Consider the following 27,915-nt stretch of genomic DNA (forward strand, 5'->3'; position numbering starts at 1 on the left):
AAATGACAGTATTTCAAAGTATTATTGCACGATTAAAAATAGCAATAACAAAACCACATTAAATATAATAATAAAGCTATCATAACCTCAAAAAATAATCTCACCCAACATACACGAACGAATTGCGATAATACTAATACCATAATACAAAAGCTTGCAATCTCTATGCCCACATTCGCCGCATTCACCCTATCAACAAAGCGAACAGCTGACTCGTCGTTTGGTGCGAAATGAGAAGCTCTGCCGGCGCAACCTTGGCGCTCCGCTGCTCCACCGTTGGAGTGTTTTCAAGCGATTTTGTGCGTTTGTTTGGTGAACGCCACGGCATAAATACGAGTATGTAGTGCGTCAGTGGAGGTCGTGTGTGTAGTGTGTTTAAGTGCAGAGTGTGCCTCGAATTGTAGAATTTCGCCTTCTACACTTTGTGTTTCAATTTATTTGATTAATTTCTCATTACTTTTTCGGCGGTTGTCAGTTTGGAAATTCCAACTGACGAAATTTCGCAAATGTCACAAAATGAACTGCTGCAATTCGTAAACTGTCGTTTGGTGCGCAACCATCAGCTGGTGCTGGAAGATCTCTGGGTGCGCAATGGCAAAATCATTAACCCGGAGCCAGTGTTCTTCGACGAGAAGCAGCAGGTGGGTCAAATGAAAGGTCAAATTATGAGCTCATCAATTAGTAGTAAATCAAATTAGTTTATAAACTTCACTTTGTTGTTTTGCTTCCACAGGCGCATATGCAGATTGATTGCGGAAACTCTATAATTGCTCCTGGCTACATTGAACTGCAAATCAATGGTAAACAAAGTGATTGTGGGGCAATGGCCTAACTACAACAACAGTAATATTACACAGTGAACACTTCACTTATAAATTTAATGTAATGTGTGTATGTATGTAAAGCGCTATTCGCCACAACTGCCTATAGACTAGTATTAGTATGCAGGCATTGTCGACAAATAAAAGTGGATCAGGGTTTTATCTTATCAGCGTCTGTAAACACACTTACTTGCACATGTGCAGATTTGGCTGACCAGCGAAGAACATGCTTAAGAACACTATTAATTTTCTGATAATGCCGATAGCTTCTTCTGAAGATTTCTTGCTCACATCTATTTCACACAGGTGGATATGGCGTTGATTTTTCACATGATGTGGACACTGTCGCCGAAGGTATTGAGCAGGTCGCCCAAGAACTAATCACAAATGGTGTTACTTCGTTTTGTCCCACAATTGTAACCTCTCCACCGGAAACTTATCGGAAAATCATACCTCAAGTAAATGGCAAGACAAAAGGCGCACAAGTTTTGGGTCTGCATTTGGAGGGACCCTTTATTAGCCCACAAAAGAAGGGTGCGCATCCAGAAAACTGCATAAAAAATATTGATAAAGTAAGAGCACAAATTTTTTATATATTTATAGATATAACTCACCTTTTGATTATTACAGGGCATGGAAACTTTAGTGGACACCTACAGCAACTTGAGTAATGTCAAAATTATTACAATAGCGCCGGAAAAAGATCCTGAGGGTACTGTGACAAAGGCACTAACGCAAATGGGTATAACGGTAGCTCTGGGGCATTCCGTAGCGAATTTGTCACAAGGTGAAGTGGGCGTACAAAGTGGCGCACGCTTGATAACACATCTGTTCAATGCCATGCTTCCAGTAATTGAAAACTTATTGGATTGAAATAAACAATACTCATTAGAAAACTTTATTTATCTTCTACACAGTTTCATCACCGCGACCCGGGACTCGTTGGCTTACTGGCATCTAATAACATACCACAAGGACAGGAGATTTATTTTGGCATTATAGCTGATGGTGTGCACACGCATCCGGCTGCTTTGCGTATAGCACACCGCACGCATCCGAACGGGCTTATATTGGTTACCGATGCCATAGCAGCATTAGGTCTAGATGAAGGCAAACACCACTTAGGCCAACTGGAGCTTGAAGTGCGCGAAGGCAAGGCCTACATTGCTGGCACAAATACATTATGTGGCAGCATAGCTCCGCTGGATACGTGTGTGCGCATCTTCAAAAAGGCTACAAGTAAAACTAACTTTTTAACAATATGTAAAAAGCAAATAACTAATTTCCGTTTATTTTTAGACTGCTCAACAGTATATGCTATAGAATGCGCTACACTACATCCGGCCAGCTGTTTAAAAATTACGGAAACAAAGGGCACTTTAAATTTTGGCGCTGACGCCGATTTCGTTATGTTGACAGATGACTTGTTTGTGAAATCAACCTGGATTAGCGGGAAATGTGTTTACCGTTATCCAGTTGAGGAATTAGCCGCACTTAAAGCCAGACCAATCGAACAATTATGCGAATGCATTTAACCCGACTTTTATAATGTATACTATTCATATGAAACAACGTTTTTATAAAAAACAATAGCAAATATTAAAAAAAAATTGAATAAGCTCCTCAGTTAAAAAATGGGATTTTATATTTATTTAATTTTATAAAAAAAAAAAAACTTATTTTATTAATTTACTAACTTTTCCTTATAAAACATCGAAAACGTATTCATTTGTGTCATGCTGTCCGCCACCTGCATCCAAATGTCAAATATTTCTTTTTGTTTTGCTCACAATTGTTGACGTTGTCATTTCTACTATTCTAGTCTGCTGGTCAAAACCTTGTACCAGTTGTGTTAATAGTTTAATTTATTTGGCTTTTTCCGCTAAAAATACGGAATGAAATTTTACGTCAATTTACTGCTGCTGTGTAGCTGCTGTTGGGGCGCCTTTGCGTGGGATTCCGATGAGCTGGAAATATTTGATTTGGTTGAAGAAATCAATCAGAACTTCTACGAATTTATGAACATATCACAAGAGGCTACAAATAATGAGATTAAACGTGCCTTCCGTTCACTCTCTATTGTCCTGCATCCGGACAAAAATCCATCCGAAGACGCCAACATACAATTTCGTAACTTGGTATCCATTTACGAAGTGTTGAAGGAGGCGTCGAAACGCGAGAAGTATAATAAAGTTTTGCGTGAGGGCCTGCCAAATTGGAAGTCGGCTTTATATTACTATCGGCGTATGCGTAAGATTGGTCTCTACGAAGGAGCGGCAATACTTTTCGTCATTATTACTATTGGTCAGTATTTGTTTGCGTGGGCTGCTTATCTGGAAAAGAAATATACTGCCGTAAGTTGGAATACCAAGTGAATTTAACAAACTGGAAATTATAATCAATTATATTTTCAGGAGCAAGTATTTGGTTCTAAACTGAAGAAGTTACAGAAGAAAAATAAAAGTATTGACATGGACGTTATACTAAAAGAAATTCCTTCACCTTCAGTTTTGGTAATACAAAGGCTCATATAGTTTAACTAGCATATTGCTAAATTGTGTTCGTTCTCTTTTAGAATACTTTACCATTTCAAATACCACTTTTCATTTGGCATTTGCCAAACACAATTAAAGAAGCATTTAGTCGAGCTAATGAGCTTAAGGAGATTGCATTAGAAAAACGGCGACTGTAAGAATTTTTCTTCTCTGTTTTATACGCATAAACTTTAATGGGCTCTATTTACAGTGAACTTGAGGAAGTTAAGCGTCAGGAGGAGCTCGAACGTGAATTGGAAGAACAGGCTCGTTTACGAAAAGAAAAGAAGGAAAATCTTCGCAAACGTCGGCAAAACACCACAGCGCCCGAAAAGACTGACGAGGAATTGCGCGGCTACTCGCAGATACAGGCGCGTGAATTGACCGAAGATGATGCCGTCAAGCCTGTACAACAAAAAGTAAGCAGAACTAGTTTTTCCGTAGGTATATAGTCAATAACAATTAAACTATTTTAGGCCACTCTGAGCGGTGGTTTCTGGACCGATGAGGATCTCACCGAATTGATACGTTTAGTGAAAAAACATCCCGGTGGCTCTAGCGCACGTTGGAATATCATTGCCGAAACAATGAATCGCTCTGTACAAGAAGTCACTTTCATGGCAGCCAAAATGAAAGAAAATGGCTATCGTCTTCCAGGTCAAAGCTCCGAACAAAGCAGCGAGTTCACAACGCAAGTGCAAGAAGTGGCAAAGAAGGAGAAGGTGAAAAAAACTGCCGCAACTGACAATCAAATACTTGTGCCGGAAACAAATTGGTCACAAGAACAGCAACGTGCGCTGGAATCAGCCATTATTAAGTATCGCAAAAATGCAACTGGCGACCGTTGGCAAAAAATCGCCAACTGCGTGCCAGAAAAGACAAAAGAGGAGTGTTTAGTGCGCTATAAATATTTGTGCGAATTGGTCAAATCACAGAAAAAGAGCGAAGAGGAAGCTGCTACAGCCAATGACGAGGCGAGCAATGAGAAAGTGGAGGCTGTAGTGGAAGAAGTGCCACCACCTGCCAAGGATGTAGAGAAGAATGACGGAGATGACAAAACAACAGAGAGGGGTGGTAAAAAGCGTAGTAAACGTGAAGAGCGAAGACGTCGGCGGAACATGTCAAGCAGCGAGGATTCAGATGACGCTTATCAATATGAAATGAATTAATGTGTGAGAGTAAAAGTGAAGCACAATTGGCGTATAGGCTAAATATTTTTTATGCTCATATCATTTTGCTTTTAAGTTTTTCTAAGGTAAATCTACAAAATTGTAGTTATCGTTTTTTTACGTGTAACTTGCTGCATTTTGTTACAAAAAATAATTTGTGTATATTATTTTGCTATTTTTTTTACGTACAAAAAACTACTACAAAATGCCACTCCTATATAAACAAAAAGCAGGAAAAATATAAATAAGTATAAATAAATAGACAATCTCTGTTTTATTTCACTCATTTGAAGAAGTCGCAGATTCTTTACTTATTTCTAACAGCGAATTTTGCGACATTTCTGTGTCGTCCTCATCATCTTCGATTTCCATTTCGAAAATCGTCATTTTTCGGCATTGATCGGACAGCACGGTAACGACCTGCAAAATATTAAAATTAATTTAATTAATATAAAATTAATTTAATTAATATAAATTTTTAAAATTAATTTAATTAATATAAATTTTTTAAATTGAATTTTTTAATTAATATTTTTTCAGCTAAAATATTTTTTTTTAATTCTTATATTTTATTCTAATTTATTTATTTAATTATTTGTTTAGTTAAAATAATTTTTTTAATTACTATTAATTTTTTTTTCATTTAATTTTTTTAATTATTATTATATTACTTTTTTTTCTATTTAATTTTATTTTTATTTTATTTTATTAGCTTTTTATTTTAATTATCATTTAAAAAAATATTGTTTTTTATTTATTTATTAAGTTTTTAATAATATTACCAGTTGAATTCAATTCACTCACCTTCCTACTGCCCGACACAGCCAAATGTGTGCACACGCCCTCAAGCGGTTTCAAGCTGTTACCCTCCAACAGATCTGGCACGTGACATGGCACAGCCACGTCCAACAAATTAATATTATTCGGCATTAAATGTTGGGACTGCTTTCCCTTGGTCGCTTCCAGGGTGAGTTGTAAGAAATAGCTCTGCTTGTCCACATTTTGTGCGCTACTATGTAGCAATATCGAGAGTATGCTCTCATTGTAAAAGTCTAAATCTACAAAACGCAATGTGCTAAAGACATCCTCACGCAGTGCCTCACTGGTAAATGGTCCTGGTTGTAAATTCAAACGTACACATCGAAGCAGCGTAAATTGCTTGTTGAATTCGAGCAAGAGCGTTTCATGAGAGTTGATTGTTGTCACTAACAAATCCGTATTTGCCTCCTCATTCACAAAAAACGAACTGTGCACCAAGGACTGCTCAGCTTCGTCACTTGATGCGGGCAACGTTGCACAAATAATGCTTGCATCAAGCATAAAACTGCCACTAATACTCTCGTTGGGGCGTTTGAAGACAGTGTCCACAGCCGACATTAATTTGTCTCGTTCCTGTATAAGTGAAGTTTCCTTTTGGTGTGGAAATAGCAGGGAACAATTCCGTAAACATTCATTTTCGTCTAGCAAACGATGCCATAGATGATGTGGATCTGATTTGACGATTTGCTGCAAGTTGCGACTCTCCAGATACTGACCCACTTTTTCCAAATTAAATTTACGCTTTGTTACAGTACCATCCTCTGAAAATTCATTGATTAATAAAACAATAACAAAATACATACACACATATATATGTATATAAATAAATATATACCATTCTCCACAACACTATCCTCAAAGCTGTTCAAATATTCTGCCAGATAAATGGTGTCTTCCGGCGTGATTTGCGACATTTCTTCGGGTATGTCTTGTTGATGCAGACGCAGAATTACTATACAGAGCCATGAGAAAAACAATTTCATGTCATTCACGCACTGATCGATTACTTGCTGCACTTCTAATATTTTCATCAGAAACGCGCCGCATGCACGCAGCGCCTCTTGTGTGGCATCGCAAGAGAGTAAAGGCTGCAATTTAGCGAAAACTTTAGATTTTTTCTTTACTATAAAAAGCATAACAATACCTCAAAGAAATGAGTAATACGGCTAAGACCTTTCAATGAGTTGAGAAAGTAGAACATGTTAACACCGCTGCTTTGCAATTGCTTAGTGATGAGACTTTCCACAGTTGAGTAGCTGAGATCAACCGAATTCGCCAACTTCTTGAGTCCCTTCTCGGTTAAATCACTAAATTGCAAACACATAAATATATAAAAATTGGATAAATGTGTTAAAAATATACTTACTCCCTCAGAAAGTCTTCGATTTCATGTGTGGCATAGCCAAACACAAGTAATTCTAAAAAGTCTGCGGACAGCGAACCTTCCGGCTGTTGATTCGCGTATTTAGTGAGCTTATTATCCATTTCTAATAGCACCGTTTCCCATGCTTCCATGATGCACTGTATTGTTTCATTTATATAACTTAAATAGTGAATTATAATTGAGATTTATATAAATAAAATTAAAATTAAATTTAGATTACGATTATACATACTTCTTAGTCTCTAGTACATTGGCGCAGTGTACTGCTAAATGTAGCATGGGCGAAATGTACTTCTGCAGCACAGAGTTGTGAAAATGTAGTACCTTAAGTTCTGAACCGTCGGATATCAAGGCGTACATGGCATTAAAATCGCCACTCAAACGCACGTCGTGTACTGCGAATTCATCCGGATGTAACACATGCTGTCGTAAGTCGATTTGACCTGCGCGTAAAGCGCCGAGCAATAGCAAATGCACCTTTCCGGTAACCGTAATAACAACAAGAAAGCACGGCGAACCTTTAGCAAAGGATCTTTGCTCTTCTGCCATTTTAGTGGAGGAGCCAATGCCACTTAAGGGTGGTAATGGCGGTAGGAAAAAATCAAAAGTGTGCTAATGGTAGATGGTATTAAATAGCAGTTTAAGTTGAGAAAATAACTCAAAAATCAAACCTCTGTGCGATTGCGGTAAGTGCTACGGTAATCAGATGTTTTTATAGATTTGCTAAAATACACACGCTCGATATCCTCCTCAAAATTTAGGACAGATATTTGGTCCTCGCGCTCGGCGTCAAGTAGCGTTACACGTCCATTGCTGTACCCTGACATGAAAGGTGCTGTTATGTTTGGAATTTTACTGATTAGTGCAAAGACTCACCAACAGCTAAAACAGTTTCATCCAATTGCCAGCCGAGGGAACGTACCGCGACGTCTTCTCCTAGCGAGGGAAATGTGACTATCTTTTGCCAGCTCAAGCGCTGTATTATAACTTCACCTGTGAAATGTATGATAATATATATACTTATTACTGTCGTGTTTATTCATAAGCACTTTTTTCGTACCTCTATCAGTGCCATAGGCAATTAAATCCATTTTGTTGCTCCATTCCATACGATTCACCGAACCACCTACGACACGGGAGCCTATTTGCTTCATGGAATTAGCTTGAGACATGTTTATTTGATGTTATTATTTATATCATTTATAACCGATTTGGACTTGTTTACACCGCCAAGCTAATTAACTCTACATTTTATTCTCAAATTGGCAATTTTTCTATTCCTCCAATTTCTGTTTCGCATTAACGCCCCACTCGTTGCCGTATTACCAATTCCTAATTATGCAATGTCTCCACATCACAACGCAAGTAATGGCAACACCCAAGAAAAATTGGTCTATTTATATGATTGAATCCAAAAGAAAATAACTACTGAGTTAAAATTAAAACGAAGTTAAGTTTTTAAAACTCAGTTTATTTGATGATTATAAAATTTGCTACTAGATTAATCCCAGCTTACAATAAAATTGTGTAGTGCATATTTTAATGGCAGCCCCATGTTCTGACAGCTGTCAGTGAATAATGCCCAAGTGCAAATAACAATATCCCCTACTGAACCGGCGCAAAATGCTCGTGAAATTTTTTCACACCGCACACAGTTTTACTTTGCAGCCTGCGCCATTCCATTAATAGTGAAAAAATCTTGTGATGGCAAAGGTGAGTGTTAAAATTTAGTAAATTTTGCATAAATTTGCAGTAAATTATGTGTCCAATCTGCTGAGATTGGATGTTTAACAAAAACTTATAAGATTTGTGCATTTTCAACTTGAAAAAACTTGTGTGAAAAGTCTGTATATGGGTACGAAAAGTTCTTTTTGCGGCTGTGCTGCGAAGGGGGTCGTTGCGAAAAAATCTAGAAATAGCGTGAAAAAAGTGTAAAACATAGAAATATTTGCTTTCCGCTTGGTAAAATATAAGAAAATAGTGTTTAAATTGAATTTTAAAGCTGAAGGACATTTCTGATGGGCATAAAAAGGAGAAATACTTTCAAGGACACATGGGCATTGTCAGAGTATAAATGTTCTGATTGCTGTTTCACAGGGGCACGAGGGTTTTGGTTTTTGTGCATGTATTTGTACGCGTGCCGTAGTAGTACGTGTTGGGTGGTGGTGGGCCTGCTTACTATATGGTAGCAGACCACAGGGCCTTCCGGAACACGAACTGATGTGTAAAACGCTCGTTACGATATTGAGGAGATAGCGACGTGTGTAAGAAAGTTTCATGCACTGATTGTCTACAGAATAATTCGACATTTTGATTTTGTTTTAACAGACAGGAGGTCGTCGGAATCGTTTCAGTTACATGCATGGAAATATTTGAACTGATTTGATTAGAATATGTAAATAAATGCTGATATGTTGACAACAAAAATATTAAGTTAATTACAATAAGACATCAATTTGAAATGATTTAATTTTAAATTAAAAGTAATGTGATGAAAATTTACCACAGAAACAGTGCCTTTAAGAATTGGAAATAATTTGGAGAAACTATTGCAAACGTTTTTTTAATAGCAAATGTAAAAGGCCAGAATGCAGATGTACTATCATATATGCAAATAAACATACATATACATACATATGTACCAAAAAGCAAAAATATCGAGCTGAAAGATTTCAATAGTACAAATGCAAATACCACAATCAAGTTTGCAGTGCCCAGAGTTGCCAGCACCTTGTATACCAAACATTGAAGGTTACAGGACCGACGGTATGTGCTGGGCAACGAGTGAACACGTTTTTCTTTTCCTAATTGTCAATGCTATTTAAACCAATCACCCACATACACATAAATAAAGGAATATACTTATATTTCTTGCAATGTATGTATTAAAATTAATAGATTTTCGTGCCTATAATTGTGTTTTGAGCAGCTGCAAAAGTTACCTAATATGCACGGTTTTCTAGCAAGTAATGTGTATACATATGTATGTGTGGCGCGCGGACAAAATGCTAATAGTGAAAATTCAAATATTGATTGATTAATAAAAAGTAGGATTTGGTGGAATAAGTTAAATGTTTTCGTAGTCTGTCGACAGCAAGTGGGTACAAAGGGTATATTTGATTAGTATAATTGATTTTACAACATTATACATAGTGTAAAACTGCTGTTTAATGATTTGTTTGATAGATGTGCTGTTATAAATGCTCAAAATTTGCATACTTCCTGCAATATTTGTTATGTAACTGCCTAAACTTTAAAAACGCCAGTATTCAAATATACAGAATTTAGCACGTGCAAATTTCTTTATTAAATTCTATCGACAAAGTATGTTTACCTAACGGAACTGAAGAAAGTGACAACTTGTGTTTTCTAGTACTTAAATAAATATTTTTAATTTTTTATATTGAAACTTTGTTAAAACTGATAGTCAATGCGCGAAAGTAATAAATTAAATACACACGAATATGTAAGCAACACATGCGCGCATGTATGTACGGATGTACATATGTATGTATATTGGTCTTAAGGTACATTTTGCCCTTTATAAATATTGGGCCTTGACTCTCACGTATTTATGCATTTGCGTAGAAATGTAAATGTACTTATGTATGTATATTAGTTAGATTTGTTTTTTCACATCACATCCGTTACTAATATCAGTTTTTGCTTTCACGCTTACCTCGAATTTTTTCAATCCAATAACGGAATTAGAACAACTTGAAATTTTTATTTATAAAATATGATGCTTAACTCTTACATTATTTACCAGTGTATGTACGTTCATACAACTAATATTATATAAAGCGTATACAATATATGATGTGTGTAATCCGTTTCAGCTGTCATCTTTGGCTGTGCAGTGAGACTTCGGGGTTACGTTACCTTTGCTGCTCTATATTCTATTGTTATACACATATTCAGCTGTCTTGAATTGTAGACTATGCCGTAAGCATTTGAGCACACACAACCACTTCATTCATATAGGTATAATAGATACCTAACTAGATTTAAACTAAGCGTTGTCCACAATGCTTGGCACACGCTGCGTATACGTATTTTCATTCATTGTTTATTATCTTTTTTTGTGCACATCTCAACCCCGTGTTTGCTTTTATCCATAGTACATGTGTCGCGTACAGATGTACATACATACATATGTATATATTTTTTATGGGCCCGATGCTTTAGCTATTTTTTTGTCATAATTAGTTCCGTAGTTACTTTCTATGAAAAAATGGGGGAACTTCAAAATAATCTGTATTCGCTGATTAGATGCACTTGTTATCTATTATAGTTAGCTATGCTGAGACTCTGTGGGTGAATTGTAAGCTTCCTCAATTTAATATTAACCTGTTCTCTCCCCTATAGTATTATTTATTCACTTCCTTTGTTGTGCATTGATTATTTTAACCTTTGCTCCTAATTTCTACTTTTGTACCTCATCTGTTTTAGTTTAGCTGCTGAATTGTTTTATTGCTATGAATATACCATACATACATACGTACTTTTGTCAACGGATAAATGAGATAATTCAGTTTTTAATAGACTATTTTTAACTACTTGTAGTCATATAGTTTTATGAAATCTATTATAAGTAGATATGTATGAGTGCAAATGTAGGTGCGTTTTTTTATTGTTCTCTCAATTGTAGAATCTTGATGATGATATGAAAAGTTGATGGATTTATTTTAATACAACTTAAATATAACATCAATATCACACCAAATAACTTTTAATTTATGTATAATTAAGGCAGATGAGTGCATTTATTAAGCATAGTTTTTTGTAATAAATTTTTATCATAGACTTCAGTGTAATTTTTCGGCAGAGATATATATGTACATATGTAATTTTAGACATGTAGCCTTAATTATTATTGAATAATGATGAAAAACGGGGAACTCCCGTATTCTGATCTTCTCTTATTTCGCGTCTTTGTAATTTGAATATATGTATGTATGAATATACAAGTATATGTATGTATACATAAAAATTTTTCTTGATCGACCACAAAGTGTTCAGTTTCATATGTACGTATGTATGTATGTTTTGCATATGTATGTATGTATACTTACTTCCAAGCTAAACAAGAATATAATGCTTTCTGGAAAGATTATTTTATATTATTTTCACATATTTCTTCGAATTCGTGCATTCCTTTAGGTTTCAACTCTGTACTTCTGTATTCTTAAGAGCTAATTTATGTGCATACCCAACGTGTAGCGTTTTCAATAAAAGACATAAACAGTCTTCAATTTGAAATTATTATAGTCAGCGATCGCGAGCAAGTGGCGAATTATATGTACATATATTTGTAAAGCAAATAAATATGTACATGCATGTATGTATGAATGTATGCATTCCCCTATACCATGTATAATTTGCGTGTTTTTGGTTGCGTGTAGATTTTTAAATTTACATTAAACATGCTTAAGTTTCATGCGTTTAATATGTACAAATTTTTAATTGAGGTTTCGAGTGCGGGCTAAGCGTTCCATTTCATTTAGACTATTCTGCGCCGTTACACTTGTAAAGATGTTGAAGTTTCTTATTCTGTTTTGAGAAAAATAAGCGCGATCAGTTTTTTGGTTTGTTGTAATTTTAAAATTTGTTTTTAGTTGCTGTAATAATGCTAATTTTATAATTGATAAGCAAATGTCTATGATTTTTAGTAAAATTTAATGGAAATTTTATCAGCCGAGATTTATTATAATGTGAATAAACTATATGAAGTGTGTTAAACTTTTGACTTTATTTAATAAATAACTTGATTTTTTCACTTGTGTTTGAATAACAAATTTTATGTTACAAATCTTCACAAATACTCCTTTCGCCGAAAATGCGCCACTTGGTCATAGTTTGCATTGTGAATTATGTCAAAATGACAGTTGAAACCTATCAAAATCATTTCCGATTATTTTCATTGCCACAAGTGTGTGGACGAGTTGATTTCAATGCTCTACAAGTGGCCCGAAAAAATTCCACTTGTTTTCGTTTATTTCGTACAATCGCAGTAGTCAATGTAAAATTTTCTAAAATCCATTATTATTTTCATAAAACATACGGCTGAATTCAAATTGAACACAATTGATATTTATCGAGTGGAAAAAAAGGAAAGCTAAAAACTATAGTTTTTTATTTTTTCTAATATTTTTGCAGACGTTGGGTGTTCAATAGACTGTTCACTAAAGACCCCAGCTATATCAACAGCAGAAGCGGCTACATAAACTGAGTATTTATTATACAAAAGGCTAATAAGGCAGTGTGAAGTAGTAGGAAGTGAAGGAAGAAAGACGAATAATTTATAGAGTGTGATTTTCTTTGGAAGCGCTTAACGAATACAATACAAGGAAGGGGAAACTTTGGTTACGCAGTGGAAGAAATTTTGTCTAAAGTAGTTGGAAAACGCGGCTAAAGCGAAATTCGCGTACACTTGAACACCTACCAAGAGTCCAGAGTATCTCAAGCAACGACAAAATCAGCTGCTAGGCATTCTGCAGCCAAACAACAAACACTCATATTGACCGGCTCATCGATTATATGCATGGACCTGAAAACTTTTTCGCTAAAGACTCGAAACTCGTGGATCGTATTTTGGTAGAAGAGCAAGCAACGACAACGTGTAGCAAAACTACTTATGCAACTGCAAGTACCAAAACAAAAACAACAAAAATTTCATCAGTTCGTAAACAAATGTGTGAACAATAATAATTATTCTACAATTCTATATACACATACATACATATATATCTGAATAGTATTCAATAATTAATATCGTAGAACAAATTAATCAGGAAGCTAACGCGCAATTGCGTAGATTGACGGAGTCGAACAGCGTTTAAAAGACGTGGAGGCAGTAGTAAGGAATTTATTGTGCAACGGAGGAGCACACAAAAAAGCAAATTTAAACCAGTTTTAAACAAAAAATAACAAATATTTTAATTATACACTTAATAATATATATTACAATATTTTATTTTAAATCATATATACATATATGTATAACAAAAACACAAATAAGTTCAAACTATAAGTAAAAACAAAAATTGAAGAAAGAACTTTGTAAAACGCCAACTTTTTGTTGGTAACTTACAATTACTAAAACAAAAGCAAAAAAAAACGCAACACAGAGCAGGCAAAAGATCGAGACGAAACTAGCCGAATATACTCTGCGTGCTGAATACAAAAAAAATCTCAAATCTCAACGACACCCATTAGAGGCTTCAATTTGTGCTTAAATCCGCTTTTGGATTTTCGCGCAGAAATATTTAGTGCCACCAGTGGCTGCAAAGAAGTCTGAAAAAGGCGCCATTTTAAAGCGAATACAACTACATACATAAATTATTAAATATTAAAACCAAAAAACAACAAAAAAAAAAAACAAATTTATCAAAAGAACATTGCCAAACGCTGAGCTGAGACGTAACGGCCGACCAACCAACAACCAACCAGCAAAATCCCGTGGAATTTCATCTACTACTCTGCGTTATTATAGTTGCTAAACGGACATAATATACAAAGTATCAGCAGGCGTACATCAATCTTCTATTCTATTAAGACTTTACTCGCAAAACAAGCCATTTTACTAATTGACGATATATACGATAAATATTTTTCCAGCGTTATTTTTGCATATTCTCTTTATTGAAGCTGCTTAGAAGCAAACTTTGTTCCCACAAAAACCACGAACTTTCCCGCGCGTTATACTTTTTATCGCTTTTACTACAACAACAACAACTACTACTACTTATATATTCATCGTTCTAATTTATAAAATCGTGTCGACCTGGTCATTTACATATATGTATACAATATATATAGATATATATATATTCTCATAACTTGGAAAGATACGAACGCCATATTTGTATTATTTTTTAAATTTAAATAAATATAAGCCAAAGCCAAGCACTTAAAAACACAACAACAGCATTCGGAAAAAAGTCACACTCACAAAATCCAAAATCAACAAAAACAACAAGGATATCAAAAAACTCTGAACAACACAAATCAAATCAGCTTAAAGAAGAAAAAAACTGAAGGAGGCGAACCAAAAACGAAATTGAACTCTACAAAAAAGTTTAAAGGAAAAAAATCTAGATATACACCTCAATACATATATATACATATATATATATCTCAAAGTAACGGCATTTGCCGCATTTTGCCTAATACAAATCACCGAAACTCCATCATCTTCCGTTTTTGCCACCAGATTTTGAAGTATTTGTAAACTCAATAATAACAACCAAAACAAATTTTACTGAGATTCTCAAGCTTTACAATTAGCACTACCGAACTGCTTCGCTTGCACGCATTTAACTGCAAGTAGATTTTGCCACAACTTTTCGCGTATTTTCTGGAATTTTCGTCGTATTTCTTTTGAACTCCAATTATCAAACCAAACGCCACTTATGGCATCACTCGAGGAACAACCAATCGCAACGATCACCGCCATTTCCACCTTTGATCCCGCTACCACCAATACCTCTGCTGATATCGCTTCGAACGTAACCACTACTTCCGGCTCTTCTGCTGCTGCTGCTGCCAACGCGCTCGTTGGTAATTTGTCGACGTTGGACTCGGATTTCAGCCTCAGCGCTTGCGCCGAGAAACAACTTTTAGCGCCTGGCGCTCTCCTAACAGGCAGCAATAGCGCTGTAGGTACTCTGAATATCAATACCACTGCTACGACGACTGGTGCGGCTGTTGATTCGATTGTGGAAAAGCTCGTCAGCTCGCTAACGCTCGATATGGACTCGGACTCTTTGGGTAATGGCAATACAACAATGTCACGTGATTTCAACTGCAACGGCAGCGTTGCCAGCGAGCATAAGAGCGTCTCATCGCGTTCTTCCTCCTTGGCGGGCAACATGTTTAGCGAGGTGTTCGAGAATAAGGGCAATGACTTGGAATCCGGTTCATTGGAGGACTCGTGCAGCTCGATCGGCGCCGATGGCATGGATAAGAATTGCAAGATTTGCAGGTAAGCGTATATAGTTTAGTATATATATTTGATTTCTATTAACATTTATTAATTGAACACCATTTTACTTGCAGCTCGCGTTTAGTGACACCACGCGTGCTCTCATGCCTCCATGTATTTTGTGAATCTTGTCTGATGAAACTGCTTACTGAGGAGTCGAACGGCAATTCATCATCGGCATCGTCCACTACTTCAACCGCCGGTGAGCTAATGCCGCCATTGAAGTCTGTTATCGAGTGTCCCACGTGCAAACAAGTGACTATGGTAAGCAAATTAATGCATGGCCTCTATATAATAAGAAATATTCTCCATTTTTCATGCTAAATTGAGGAAGTTGAAAAAATGTTTATTAGCTCAAAAATCTTTATATATATTTATGGGTAGAAAAATGCGCCTGAAAATATATTATATTAATTTTTCCAAGCATCATTTTCCCACCTAAAAATATAGAGTAAACGCAAAGTGGCTCAAGCTGGCAGTAGAAAACGTGTTAAAAAGCCGTTATCCTGCTTAAATAATAAATTCTTCAACTTAACCAAATTTCTAACCAAACTTATCTCCTTTCTGTGCAGATTGGCGCCAAAGGCATTGAATCGTTGACTTGCGATTACATTTTGACCAACATACTCGATCTCTCCACCATCGAGTCGGAGCAATTGTCGTGCACTTCGTGCAAGAGCAAGGAGAAGGCCATTTCACGCTGCAGCGATTGTGCTAATTTCTTGTGCAGCGGTTGCGACAACGCCCACAAGTATATGCGTTGCTTTGAGAATCACGAAGTGGTTAAGCTCGAAGACTTGCAGAAGTCCACCGCCGACAAGCCATTGACCATACACAAGCCGCTTTTCTGCAATGTGCATAGCGCTGAAAATCTCAAATACTATTGCTTCAATTGCCAAATACCAGTTTGCAACGATTGCTTAATCGCCGATCACAAAGGCAGTGAGCATCACTACGATGTCATCGCCATGGCCGAGAAGTCAGTGCGTGTTGATGTGGAGAATTTGATGAAGGAAGCCAAATCAAAGGTAACTAATTTTAAATTTCCTTTTGGGCATTTGTTATATCTTTCAATTTCTACTTGATTCCAGGTGCAATATTGTGATGCCGCCGCTTCGAATCTTTCCAGCGCGCTCACTGAACTTCAAACCCAACATGATTCGGCACGCGCCCGCATTGAGGAGACCTACCAGAACTACAAGAAGATCTTGGAGAAATGCCGCGACCAATCACTAAACGAGTTGGGAAAATTACACTCGGAACGTGAACTCAAAGTTATGGACTTGCTGCAGAACATCGAAAATACGATGGGCAAAATCGATAGTACTTGCAAATTCACCATGCGTGTGCTGGATCAAGCCAATGCCGCCGAATTTTTGTCCATGAAGAAATTGATCAGCTCGCAATTTATAAACCTGATCAACAGTACACCAAAGTGTGACATTAACTATTCACTGACCTTCGACACCAAGGCGGAAAAATTCGAACAGGTCGCCCAAGAGACCTTTGGTAAATTCCGCACTGAGTCAACTCCACCCTCACCGAAGGAGAGCACACCACCACCCACGCTACCGGGCATGCCACCCAACATGATGAGCAGTCGCAGCGGCGGTATGAACACTTGCGGCTCACAAGGTCAGCTAGCCGGTGGCAGCTCCGTTACCGCCAGCAGCCCAATATCTTTGCCGACTTCCATGCAAAGCTCATTCGATGGTGACTTCTCGGTACTGGGCAATGGATTCCTCATGCCGAATGTATTGACACCGGACTCGCCACCACATCAGCCACCGACATTGCATCACCAGATTTCCCATCAACAACAACAACAGCAGCAGCAACAACAATCACAGGCACCGGCAACACAACCACCAGTACATGGTGTAAACAGTGTACGCGGCGGTTTTGATGGCGTTGGTTGTGTTGGCGGTGGCGGTGGTGGCTTGCCAGGTACAGGCCTTGCCAACGGCTTGAATGCGCTTACAGGCAGTCATGGTCCAATGCATGGTCACAATCAAGGTCATGGTCACGCCCACGGACACAATCCGCTTGGCGGCAATCCATTAAGCGGCGCTGGTAATAATTTGGGTGTTGGCTTGAACAACAATCCATTAGGCAATGGTATAAACGCTTCGCTCAGCCAAGGCTTAAATGGTCTGGGTGGTGGTGCTGCTGGTGGCGGCGCCGGCGGCGGCAGTGGTATGAATGGCGGCCTTAATGGCGCACTCAATGGAGGACTGAACGGACCGAATAATCCGGGCGGCGTTGGTGGTGGTGCACCGCCACCAAGCGCTTACAACAGTATTCTCGAGTACAATTTGTCACGTCTTGCCAGCCTCACGGAGGCCACACCGGATGTCACGCTCAACGACGCCTTGGTGGGCCCCGGCGCCGGCGCTGGTGGTCATCACCAGGCGGTAGTGCCAGCATCGTCGGCACAGAATCAACAGATCTCATTGGCGGACATACTGTCGGGTGATCAACGCGCTTTCAACAATCTTCAGGCGCTGGCCAAAATGGGACTCAATAACAATGGTAAGTAGAGTAGAAAAGAAAACGCTGCTCTTGCAATTGTAGTGTGTGAAATTGGTTACGCTCATTTTAATTGATACCGTTAGTCACCTCCACCACGACCTGCACCACCTGCCACTCATAGTTTTATAGCACTTTTGTTTTTCGATTTCGGTGGATTAAGTTAATTTGTAGCAAAGTGTAATTTGTTTTACTTATGATGCTGAATTAGTATTTTTATGTGTATTATTTTGGTATAGTTGAAATCTGTATACTATTTTTCTAAGGTCAGAGTTCAATTTTTTTTTTTTTATTTATAATGTAGTATTACCGTTTCTTTAGCATAAGTTATTTACCTTTTTATTTTGTAATTTAATTTCCGTATATTTTCTTGATTTTTATTTACCTTTTATCCTCTCTTTATTCTTGCATATGATTTTTATTTTCGAATGGCTTCCACACACCACCACCACCACAACAACCACTGTATCACTATTACTACTATTATTACCACAAAATCTCCTTGAAATTTGTCAAACGTCCTTGCGCATCGCTCCGCTTGGTTCCGCTCCATCCAATTTACCACTACACCATCCACACAATTCACAACAAAAAAATTAAATCAACATAATTATGAATTAAAAAAAAAATACAAAAAAAAATAAAATAAAAAATGCCAATGTGTTTGCCAACCCACCACACCACGTCGTAATTACAACGTCATTTCGTTTTCTGTTGTCGTTGTTATTGTTGGCATAATACAAGTAGATTTTCACACAGACATGAATCAGCTTTTATCGAGCGGAGCTTCACCCGGAATTGATTGTATATTACCAGATTTCTGCCTACCCGCAGCCACATCGCCCAGCCTATCAACACTCGGGCCGCTCGGCGCTGGACCCGTCGACGATATGTCCATTACGAATTTCCATGCCGGCGCCGCACCGGGCACAACCAACATTGTCACCGGTCGCAACAAGGCAACACCCATGCAGATACGTTGTAAATTCGGTTCGCTTGGCACCTCTAAGGGTCAATTCAATTCACCACATGGTTTTTGCTTGGGTGTAGACGAAGAGATCATTGTCGCCGATACGAATAATCATCGCATTGAGGTTTTCGACAAAACCGGTACACTTAAATTCCAATTTGGCGTACCCGGCAAGGAGGAGGGTCAACTATGGTATCCCCGTAAAGTCGCCGTTATGCACACCAATGGCAAATTCGTCGTATGTGATCGTGGCAATGAACGCTCACGCATGCAGATATTCTCAAAGTGTGGACATTTCATGCGCAAGATCGCCATCAGGTGAGTAGTGACGCACTTAACTGTTAATTAAAACTTTTTCAATCCTAAACTTCTGTTTTATGTACTTTCTTTTTAGATACATTGATATCGTCGCTGGTCTGGCTGTTACCTCCAAGGGTCATATTGTGGCTGTAGATAGCGTATCGCCAACAGTTTTCGTTATATCCGAGGATGGTGAGCTCGTGCGTTGGTTCGATTGCAGCGATTATATGCGCGAACCGTCCGATATTGCCATACGAGGTAATGCGCTAATTGTCTTATGTAAATGTTTTGCAAAAATTAATTGTTAATTTTCTTTTTTTTTTTTGTTTTTAGACAATGACTTTTATGTCTGCGATTTCAAGGGTCATTGTGTTGCTGTCTTCCAAGAGGATGGTACTTTCCAGTATCGCATCGGTAATGAGAAGGTCACATGCTTCCCTAATGGCATTGATATCTCGAACGCAGGCGATATTTTAATTGGCGACTCACATGGCAATCGTTTCCATGTGGCCTGCTATTCGCGCGATGGAGTTCTGCAATCTGAATTTGAATGTCCTCACGTTAAGGTGAGTTGGGTAACAGTATTTAAAGTTATAACTTTTGTATTTTGTAACATATTTTTTAGCGTCAATTTATTTATCTATGTAAAGAAAACTTGTACGAAATTTTTTTAGGTTATGTTATGCTGTAATTTACAATATTGTTGCTATATTGTTTTATCTTTAATTTTTTTTATCGTCTAAAATAATCAATATACATATGCAATTTTTCCACTATCCAAAAGGTTTCACGTTGCTGTGGTCTAAAGATAACATCCGAAGGTTATGTGGTCACTTTGGCCAAGAACAATCACCATGTGTTGGTACTTAATACGCTCTACGTTCACTGATCGCAAATCAAAACCATAACTAGCAGTAGCAATATCAGCGTCAGCAACAATAACAACAACAACAACGATAGCAGCATTAATGTCGGCTGCAACAAAAATATCTTACCAATGAATGTGTCCAGTGGCATTGGTGCTGGTATGGCCGGCGGTGGCAGTGGCAACAACGTTAACCCTTATGAAAACGGCAATTGTAACATTGTGGCCAACAATAGCGTTAATAATGCCGCAAGTAGCAGTAGATACACATCAAACAATGGCGGCATCAATAGCAGCAGCAACAACAACAGTCATAATGCTAGCAATCTTCACCACGCTTATCATCAGCAACAGCCATACAATCACCCACAACCACATAATCAGCACCATCATACAGCGCCGCATTATCAGCACCAGCAGCAGCAACAACCACAACAACAGACTCTAAATAGTAACAACTCTAACAACAGCAACATCACAGCTGGCATCGTACACAACAACAACCACAGCAGTCAAATGCATAACTTGACGACAGCGCCACGTTCAATGGAAAATAAATCAAATCTCTGGTTGATGATGAACGGCGCTGGTGCTTGTGGTGTGGCCGGTGCAGCGGCCAACAATAATGGTCCGCATGCTTTCAGTGGTGGTTGTGTTGGCGTTGCTGGCGAGCGTGCTTTGCCACAGCCACCGCATGCGCAGCACTAATTCCCAGCTACCAAAGCCGGAATGCAACGGACTCGACAGCAGTGACCATTTTAGCAGGTAAATTGCTTTTAGTGGGGCCAAAAACAAAAATTATGCAGTAACATAACCTTACATACTTTAAATGTACCAGTGAAAACGAATTATTCGATTAACTAAATGATATAGCTATTTTAAATGGAGGTAGGTTTTCACGATTTCGTGGGTAAATGCAAATGGATAAAAAGTAACTATAGCAATTATAAACAAACAAAAAAAATGTAGTATACAAACATACACTTACAGAAAATACTAATAACACCAAAACACAACACTGCGACTAGACAATTTGAAATCTCAAACGAAGAAAAATCAAATTAAAAAAATTACAAAATCGCCAAAAATCAGTAAAAAAAATATACATCCAGCTTGTTCAAATTTTAGCAAAAGCAAGCTTTAACCTACACACGCAAACATATATATACACATATTGTTTTTGATCTCTTTTCCAAGTTTGATTGCTTTTCAAATTTATACCAGTTCACTATATTGAAGAAACAAATTTACAAAAGCTTTTAACAAAAAGTAATCATAATTTTTTTCGAGTAAGCTTTTATTTACAGATTACCATAATATTTAAAACTTAAAAAAAAAATATGTTTTTAATGGCCAAATTCTACGCTGTTGCAATACACGCCTACATATAAATGTAGCTGTATATATGTATATACACATATATACCAATGTACACATGCATTTATCTAAAAAAATATGTAATTCATTTAATACGTTTGATAAAAGGCAATACAGTGTTGAGCACATAGTATATCGGGTGATAATTTCACGCATACATTCAGACAAAAATTTATGTTAAAAAAGCTGACTGCGCGGAAACTTAACACCACAACCTGCCAAATATTGTTTTAACTTAATATTTTCGATTTAATGCAGCACACATTTGCGTAAATACTTCAGAAATTTGAATACACGCGAAACGTAACGTAAAGCGAAATTATAACCACAAATAATTGGGACAAAAATTAAAATTTCTTCAAAAAAAGTATTGCCAACAACAATTCTGTGATACAACTTAAAAGCGCAGTAAAATTGACGCGCAATTATTATAAATTGTTATGCGGCGCTCATGACATTGGCTTGTTCTCATTTATGCGAAAAAGATGTTAAATTAATCGATCAGCTGATTGCGCCACTTTTTTACTTTCATATTTAAGGTGTATGCATCACCCATTTACTCCTGTTGTGCTATTTGTGCTAGATGTATTGCCTGCGAGTCGGTGTGCTTGCTTAATTACATAGTTTTTGTTATTGCAACAGCTGGTAAAGCGCGATTGCGACAATATACAATCGCATTTGCAGCAATTAATTTAATTAAATCGAAATGAGCATTTAAATACAAATACTGGCAATTTGTCTTGTTTTCACCCTCCTTTTTGAATCGGTTGTTATTGATGTTGTGACAAGTTTAGTGATGACAAGTGACAATTCGAAATGTAGTGCCAGCAAACGGTGCTTCGTAGTCATTTATAATTTTAAATTAGAGAAACATTTTATTTTATTTTTTTTTTTTATAACGAAACGAATTAATTACATTCATTCATACAAGTATGTATGTATGCAGTTGTGAAAAAGAAATTGTATATAAGTTGTACTATTATGTTTTGCTGCTATTATTTTTATATACAATTTTGAAGCAACAACCCATTTAAAAGCAACAAAATATTAATTAAATATACTTTTAACAAATTTTTTAATTGAAAATTGGTGAGACCAAATACATCAACGAATGCATTGCCAACTAATGAAGACGTCGAAATGAAGCGTTAGCATATTTTCATTGTTTGAAAAAGTGTGTGTGGCGCTCGAACTGCATTTGTTTTTTATTTTAACTTTTTTTTTTTTGTTCTTCAAACGGTTTGTAAAGGAAAAGCAATACAAAACTTCATACATACATTACAAACATATATTATTTTTTACAATTACAAAATAAGAAATTGAGAAAACGAATTCAACAACAACATTAAGAAGGCTGGTTTTCCAAGACATTATTATTACTAAATATTATTAAATTACAATTTTAAATACTAAATATTACATTATTACTATATTACATTTTTGAAGCAAATGAAAATATTTTACATATTTTTTTGTGCGTTGCTTACATACATACATATATATAAACGTTTATTTAAATCCGACTTTCTATATGTTATAAAACGAAAGCTTTTTTCTTGAAATTCAATATTAAATCTTCTATTTACATACACGCATATACATACATATATTGCGAACAACAAATTTAACTACTAACACAAACAAATGCAAATGTGTAAATACTTTTACTTTTACAACATTGGCGGCGAATTCCATAAAAATATGAATATTTTGTAAACAAGTGGTACTGTTATGACCGCCCAAATGATTACTTTATTTTGTTTAATTTTATCTATTTTTCCTGTTTATGCTTTTGCGCAGTTATTTTTATTACATACATAAATGTTAAATGAAAGAGAAAAACAACTAAAAAAACAAACATACCAGCAACTTGCGTGTTTCAAATATTTTCTTGTCATTTTTTGTATTATCAATATTTTTAACGTTATTTTTACTTTATTTCATTATTTCATATTAACGAAGAAACAGAAACTTTTAAAATTAATATTACATATATGTATATTTACAAATTCAATACATATTATATGTAAAAAAAAACTACAAATAATGTAAAAAAAAAACAAAAAAGCTACCTAAGAATTTTTATTGCAATTTTTAATCAATATTATTTGTAAAACTAATTTTCAATTTGAATATTTTTTGTTTTATTTTAATTTTTACAACATGTAAAATGTATACATACTTATAAGACTTTTATTGAAGTGAAATGAAGCGAAGTTAAGAAAGAAATAAAAAATATGTATTTTTAGCTTAGTAAGCTGCGAATTTACGGTCGTGGGAAGGCAATTGCTATATAAAAAACATATAAAACAACAAATATATACATATACATATATTTTAAAAAGCAAAAAAAAGAAATACAAAATCAACAACAACAACCATAACAAACACAACCAATAATCGCATATTTTCAAGTCATTTTTATTATTATTATTTTAGATATTTTTATTATAATTATAAATAGCCTTAGTATGATGACTTAAAAAAATATTTACAATAATTGTTAGTGTAGTTCGTATATACATACATGCATAGTTGAAATTCACAACGGCGAATTTCAGCAAATGTAAGCAAAAACAACAAAACAAAAAATAAGAAAAAAACATATATATTTTATTCAAAACTTTTGTGCGTATTTACACGCACACTTAGCGAGAAATAGCAAACTTGAGAGAGAAATTAAGCAAAGCTTTGTGAAATTGTGAAATACTTTATATATATTATATATAAAAATGTCTGGAGCAAATGTGTTTAGATTTTATTTATACAAAAAGTATAAATTACGTTGTTTTAAATTAATACGTGCACAAAATTACAAAAAGTGTAACATCTCTGCATTATTTTAATATTACAAACTGAATTTTATTGTGACAATATTGTTTTTGTTTCGAATTTTATTGAAATTTGAGAATTCTTCATTTCACACATACTCAAACACTTGCCACTTGTGCGCCAAAAACTAAACTATTCGTATTATTAATATTGCGTGGCTATACCATTTTATATGTTTATCTAAAGAAAATAATACCTGAAAGAAAAATGCAAAAATTAGTTCCCTCACAATCAATGAGTGGCTTAATTTTAAAGTTATACATAGGCAATTTACATTTGCTTAGATTTTAGTTAGAATACGTATACTTTTATTCAAATTGTAACCCTTATAAATGTATCTGCTGCTGTGTTTTTTCTTTGTACTGGGTTTTGTCAAACAAAACTTTTTTTTATCCTACAAAATTACTATAAACATTGTTTTCTCTATTTTTTTTTTCTAAAAAAAATAAGTTTATATTTCTATTTAAGGCTTAGATGTGTACTTTTTGTTAAATAATTAGAAAAAATGTAGAGGTGAACATGATGAGAGGGAAGAGGCGAGAGCGAGAGGTAGCGGTAGAGCAAGCAAACAAGTAACAGCAGCAAATTGCATTTTCGCGCTGTATGCCAAAACGTATTGATATTATTTTTCACTTCCACTCAACACAAACAAACTAAATTACAAATTTTATTGCTTTAATATTAATTTAAAGTGTTTTAATGATATGTTGTAATTATATATACTTTTTATTTTAATTGTATTCGATTTTTATTTATTTATTTTTTGTTTGTTTTGAGTTTTTTGCTTAGATGTTACTTTAGTTTAAAATCTTGAAATTTTTGAATATTTTTTTTATTAAAATTAAAAAAAAAGGATTGTTTCTTTTTTGTTCAATATCATATACGGTGAAAATTTATAGTCTTTATTTATAAAACATACATATATGTATTTTTAACACTCTACTATATATTAGTTTTAGTTTTTATTAAATATTAAGTGAATCAACGTAATGCGCTTTTAATGATGTCCTTGTTGTGTTAGTGAGACTTTCGTACTTGACGCTATTTTAGTTTTTGTAGGAAGGTTTTTCTTCGTTCCAATGAAAGTTTTATTAAAACAAATATTTAAGTTATACAAAATCTTAACATACATATATATAAATAGTTTATCAAAAGCAAAATATTATTAAAAAGAAATAAAAAACAAAGAAAAAACGAAAAAAAAATATTAATTAAAAATTGTTAAAATGTTGAATTCGTGCTCGAAAAATTTATAATCGATAAAACGTCACTTTGCTGTGCTTTTACCTTTTTATTAAATTTAAAATAAAAAATATACATACAATAAATAAAAAAAAATACATTTAGTGTAAGTTTAAATATTTTACTATGTTTGTGGTTTTGAAGCAAACATGCTGCAATGCTGTTTATGAATGAAAGAGAAATCGACAATTGCACATTTGTAGAACTTAGCGACCTCTTTATTATATTCCTTTTTCGCAATTAAGTGTTTAGAATTTATACATATTTACATATATACATACATTACTCATGCCTACACACACAAACATTTCCACCTTCAATTATTTTTATACGTACGGGTTTGCCAGCTGAAGAGCCGCTTCTAAAAATAAACATCTTCGTCTTGTCTGTTTTTATACCAGAAATTTGATTTTTATTGTTGTTATGAGAGCTATGTGTATTAAAATATTAATTTTTCCTCGTAAATATTAATTAGGAAAACCATATAAAAACCAAAAATAAATTTTGAAATTTACGAACATAACCAAGAATTTGCAAATATAATTTTTTTATATTAAAATATTTAATTTATATGTTTTATAATGTTTTCGTTAAACTTAAATTTCGCGAAAAAGTATAGCATTTATTAAAATTTTACTGTTGCAAAGTGCCAACAGCGTTTATTATTTAGAAGCGGTCAGTATGTGCAAACATGATAATTCTTGTTTAACGCAAATAATATGTCAATAGCGCAATGACAGGGTGTTTGTATGTCTAAATATTTTTATATTTAAGTTATTTTAATCTTGTTAAAAATGAAGATGTTTTTTTTATTTACAAATAAAGTTAAATGTGATAATGACAGTTCTGAGTAATTCTTTTTAATTTTTTTTTCATTGTTGTATTTTTTACTTCAAATGTATTTTTGAACAGAAATATTTAAAAATACTTATTGCATAAATTTTATTATACATTTTTAGTTTTTATATTTTAAATTTTATAAAATCTCATATAATTGTTTTATTTATTTTTAAATTGTTTTTAAAGTTAATTTATTTTTCATTTATTTATTTTAAGTTTTTTAATGTCTTTAACTTCAATTTTGTTTGATTTTAACTGTTATTTTTAATTTTAAATTTTTTGTAAAATTTTAATTTTTTTTTTATATTTTTTTTATTTAAAAAAAGTTTATTTTTTATATTTAATATTTTGTTTTTATTTTTTTATTTTATATATTTTTTATATATTTATTTTCAACATTGTAATTTTTTTAAATTTAGTTACTGTCTTCATTACCGTCGCTACATTTGAATTTGCGTTAAATAGGGAATCTGTGTGTTAAACTTACTGCAAATATATTTTATATAATTTTACAACAAACAAACAAATATTAAATACAGTCAAGTAGAGCCTACATAAAAAAAATTGTTAACGCTTTCCACCAAGTTTTTCCGATTAATATATTTATAATTATTATATTTGAATTGTTTTTACTTTTACTCCTCAAATAAAAAATTGTTTATGAAATACAACACAAAACAAAATTGACAAATTTAAATATTCTTATTTAATGCATAGTTATATACAAACAAACACACATATACCTAAATTTTTTACATAAAAACATGTTTTTATAATTATGTATATTTATATACATACATACATATATACACAAAAGAAGTACATATATATCACTATTTTTGGTAACCCCAATATATGTACATACTTATACATACACACGAACATATATTATAACTCTTAATTGTATTAAATGCATTAGTTTACACGTTTTGCTTAGTCTTTAGTGCAAATATGGCAACCAAAAACAAAAAGGTTAATGAAAAACTATAAAAATGTAAAAAAATAAAAAAAAGTTTGAAATTCAGCGTAGCAAAAAAAAAACGTTTCGATAAACAGTAGGTAAAGGGCAGGTTTAAAATATTTTTTTAGTTCTTGTGTATACACATACATACATATATTTATACATATATATAAATATTTTTTTTTGCTTTCAACGTGCACTATTATTATTAACTATTTCGTATTATTAATTAGTCAATTAAAACAAATGTGAGTCAATCATAACTAATTTCGTCGTTCTCACATCC

General features: G+C 34.5%; 4 protein-coding genes across 8 annotated transcripts; 3 read left to right on the top strand and 1 right to left on the bottom strand.

Moving 5' to 3' along the window:
• The first annotated feature begins 226 nt into the window (after window positions 1–226).
• Window positions 227–2,465, top strand: LOC126759938 (N-acetylglucosamine-6-phosphate deacetylase). The gene is made up of 6 exons (XM_050475173.1): window positions 227–641; window positions 734–800; window positions 1,128–1,393; window positions 1,452–1,670; window positions 1,739–2,060; window positions 2,121–2,465. The coding sequence occupies exons 1-6, from the start codon at window positions 507–509 to the stop codon at window positions 2,354–2,356; spliced, it is 1,245 nt and encodes a 414-aa protein (XP_050331130.1). The 5' UTR covers window positions 227–506; the 3' UTR covers window positions 2,357–2,465.
• A 153-nt stretch (window positions 2,466–2,618) lies between these two features.
• LOC126759937 (uncharacterized protein F54F2.9) lies at window positions 2,619–4,790 on the top strand. Its single transcript, XM_050475172.1, has 5 exons — window positions 2,619–3,175; window positions 3,236–3,334; window positions 3,397–3,509; window positions 3,567–3,774; window positions 3,832–4,790. Exons 1-5 carry the CDS (start codon window positions 2,717–2,719, stop codon window positions 4,522–4,524), a joined length of 1,572 nt encoding a protein of 523 aa, XP_050331129.1. The 5' UTR covers window positions 2,619–2,716; the 3' UTR covers window positions 4,525–4,790.
• On the bottom strand, window positions 4,780–8,102 carry LOC126759935 (anaphase-promoting complex subunit 4). Its single transcript, XM_050475170.1, has 9 exons — window positions 7,788–8,102; window positions 7,604–7,720; window positions 7,399–7,547; window positions 6,960–7,339; window positions 6,710–6,886; window positions 6,488–6,650; window positions 6,179–6,431; window positions 5,329–6,104; window positions 4,780–4,944 (listed from the first exon to the last, which is right to left on the bottom strand). The coding sequence occupies exons 1-9, from the start codon at window positions 7,897–7,899 to the stop codon at window positions 4,804–4,806; spliced, it is 2,268 nt and encodes a 755-aa protein (XP_050331127.1). The 5' UTR covers window positions 7,900–8,102; the 3' UTR covers window positions 4,780–4,803.
• Window positions 8,103–8,219: 117 nt separating this feature from the next.
• Window positions 8,220–26,671, top strand: LOC126759934 (brain tumor protein). 5 transcript variants are annotated; one of them, XM_050475164.1, is made up of 9 exons: window positions 8,220–8,440; window positions 12,887–15,713; window positions 15,788–15,977; window positions 16,286–16,741; window positions 16,805–18,245; window positions 18,987–19,530; window positions 19,607–19,770; window positions 19,846–20,078; window positions 20,297–26,671. In XM_050475164.1, exons 2-9 carry the CDS (start codon window positions 15,142–15,144, stop codon window positions 20,399–20,401), a joined length of 3,705 nt encoding a protein of 1,234 aa, XP_050331121.1. In that variant the 5' UTR covers window positions 8,220–8,440; window positions 12,887–15,141; the 3' UTR covers window positions 20,402–26,671. The 5 variants fall into 5 exon arrangements, with proteins under 5 accessions (XP_050331121.1, XP_050331123.1, XP_050331122.1 ...); XM_050475166.1 differs by having other exon boundaries at window positions 19,002–19,530; XM_050475165.1 differs by having other exon boundaries at window positions 8,221–8,440; window positions 18,990–19,530.
• Window positions 26,672–27,915: the final 1,244 nt, after the last annotated feature.

This window comes from Bactrocera neohumeralis, chromosome 5, assembly GCF_024586455.1.
Source record: "Bactrocera neohumeralis isolate Rockhampton chromosome 5, APGP_CSIRO_Bneo_wtdbg2-racon-allhic-juicebox.fasta_v2, whole genome shotgun sequence".
Classification (NCBI taxonomy): Eukaryota; Metazoa; Arthropoda; class Insecta; order Diptera; family Tephritidae; genus Bactrocera; species Bactrocera neohumeralis.

Bases quoted from the DNA above. Each gene is read 5' to 3' on its own strand.
- LOC126759938 (XM_050475173.1), top strand. From the start codon at position 507: ATGTCACAAAATGAACTGCTGCAATTCGTAAACTGTCGTTTGGTGCGC. The intron at 1,394-1,451 runs GTAAGAGCACAA...TGATTATTACAG, and splicing joins GCATAAAAAATATTGATAAA to GGCATGGAAACTTTAGTGGA. The intron at 1,671-1,738 runs GTAATTGAAAAC...TCTTCTACACAG, and splicing joins TGTTCAATGCCATGCTTCCA to TTTCATCACCGCGACCCGGG.
- LOC126759937 (XM_050475172.1), top strand. From the start codon at position 2,717: ATGAAATTTTACGTCAATTTACTGCTGCTGTGTAGCTGCTGTTGGGGC. The intron at 3,176-3,235 runs GTAAGTTGGAAT...TTATATTTTCAG, and splicing joins TGGAAAAGAAATATACTGCC to GAGCAAGTATTTGGTTCTAA. The intron at 3,335-3,396 runs GTAATACAAAGG...GTTCTCTTTTAG, and splicing joins TTCCTTCACCTTCAGTTTTG to AATACTTTACCATTTCAAAT.
- LOC126759935 (XM_050475170.1), bottom strand. From the start codon at position 7,899: ATGTCTCAAGCTAATTCCATGAAGCAAATAGGCTCCCGTGTCGTAGGT. The intron at 7,340-7,398 runs GTTTGATTTTTG...ATCTACCATTAG, and splicing joins CTTACCGCAATCGCACAGAG to CACACTTTTGATTTTTTCCT. The intron at 6,105-6,178 runs GTATATATTTAT...ATGAATTTTCAG, and splicing joins GGATAGTGTTGTGGAGAATG to AGGATGGTACTGTAACAAAG.
- LOC126759934 (XM_050475164.1), top strand. From the start codon at position 15,142: ATGGCATCACTCGAGGAACAACCAATCGCAACGATCACCGCCATTTCC. The intron at 15,714-15,787 runs GTAAGCGTATAT...TTTTACTTGCAG, and splicing joins AAGAATTGCAAGATTTGCAG to CTCGCGTTTAGTGACACCAC. The intron at 18,246-18,986 runs GTAAGTAGAGTA...GCATAATACAAG, and splicing joins AATGGGACTCAATAACAATG to TAGATTTTCACACAGACATG.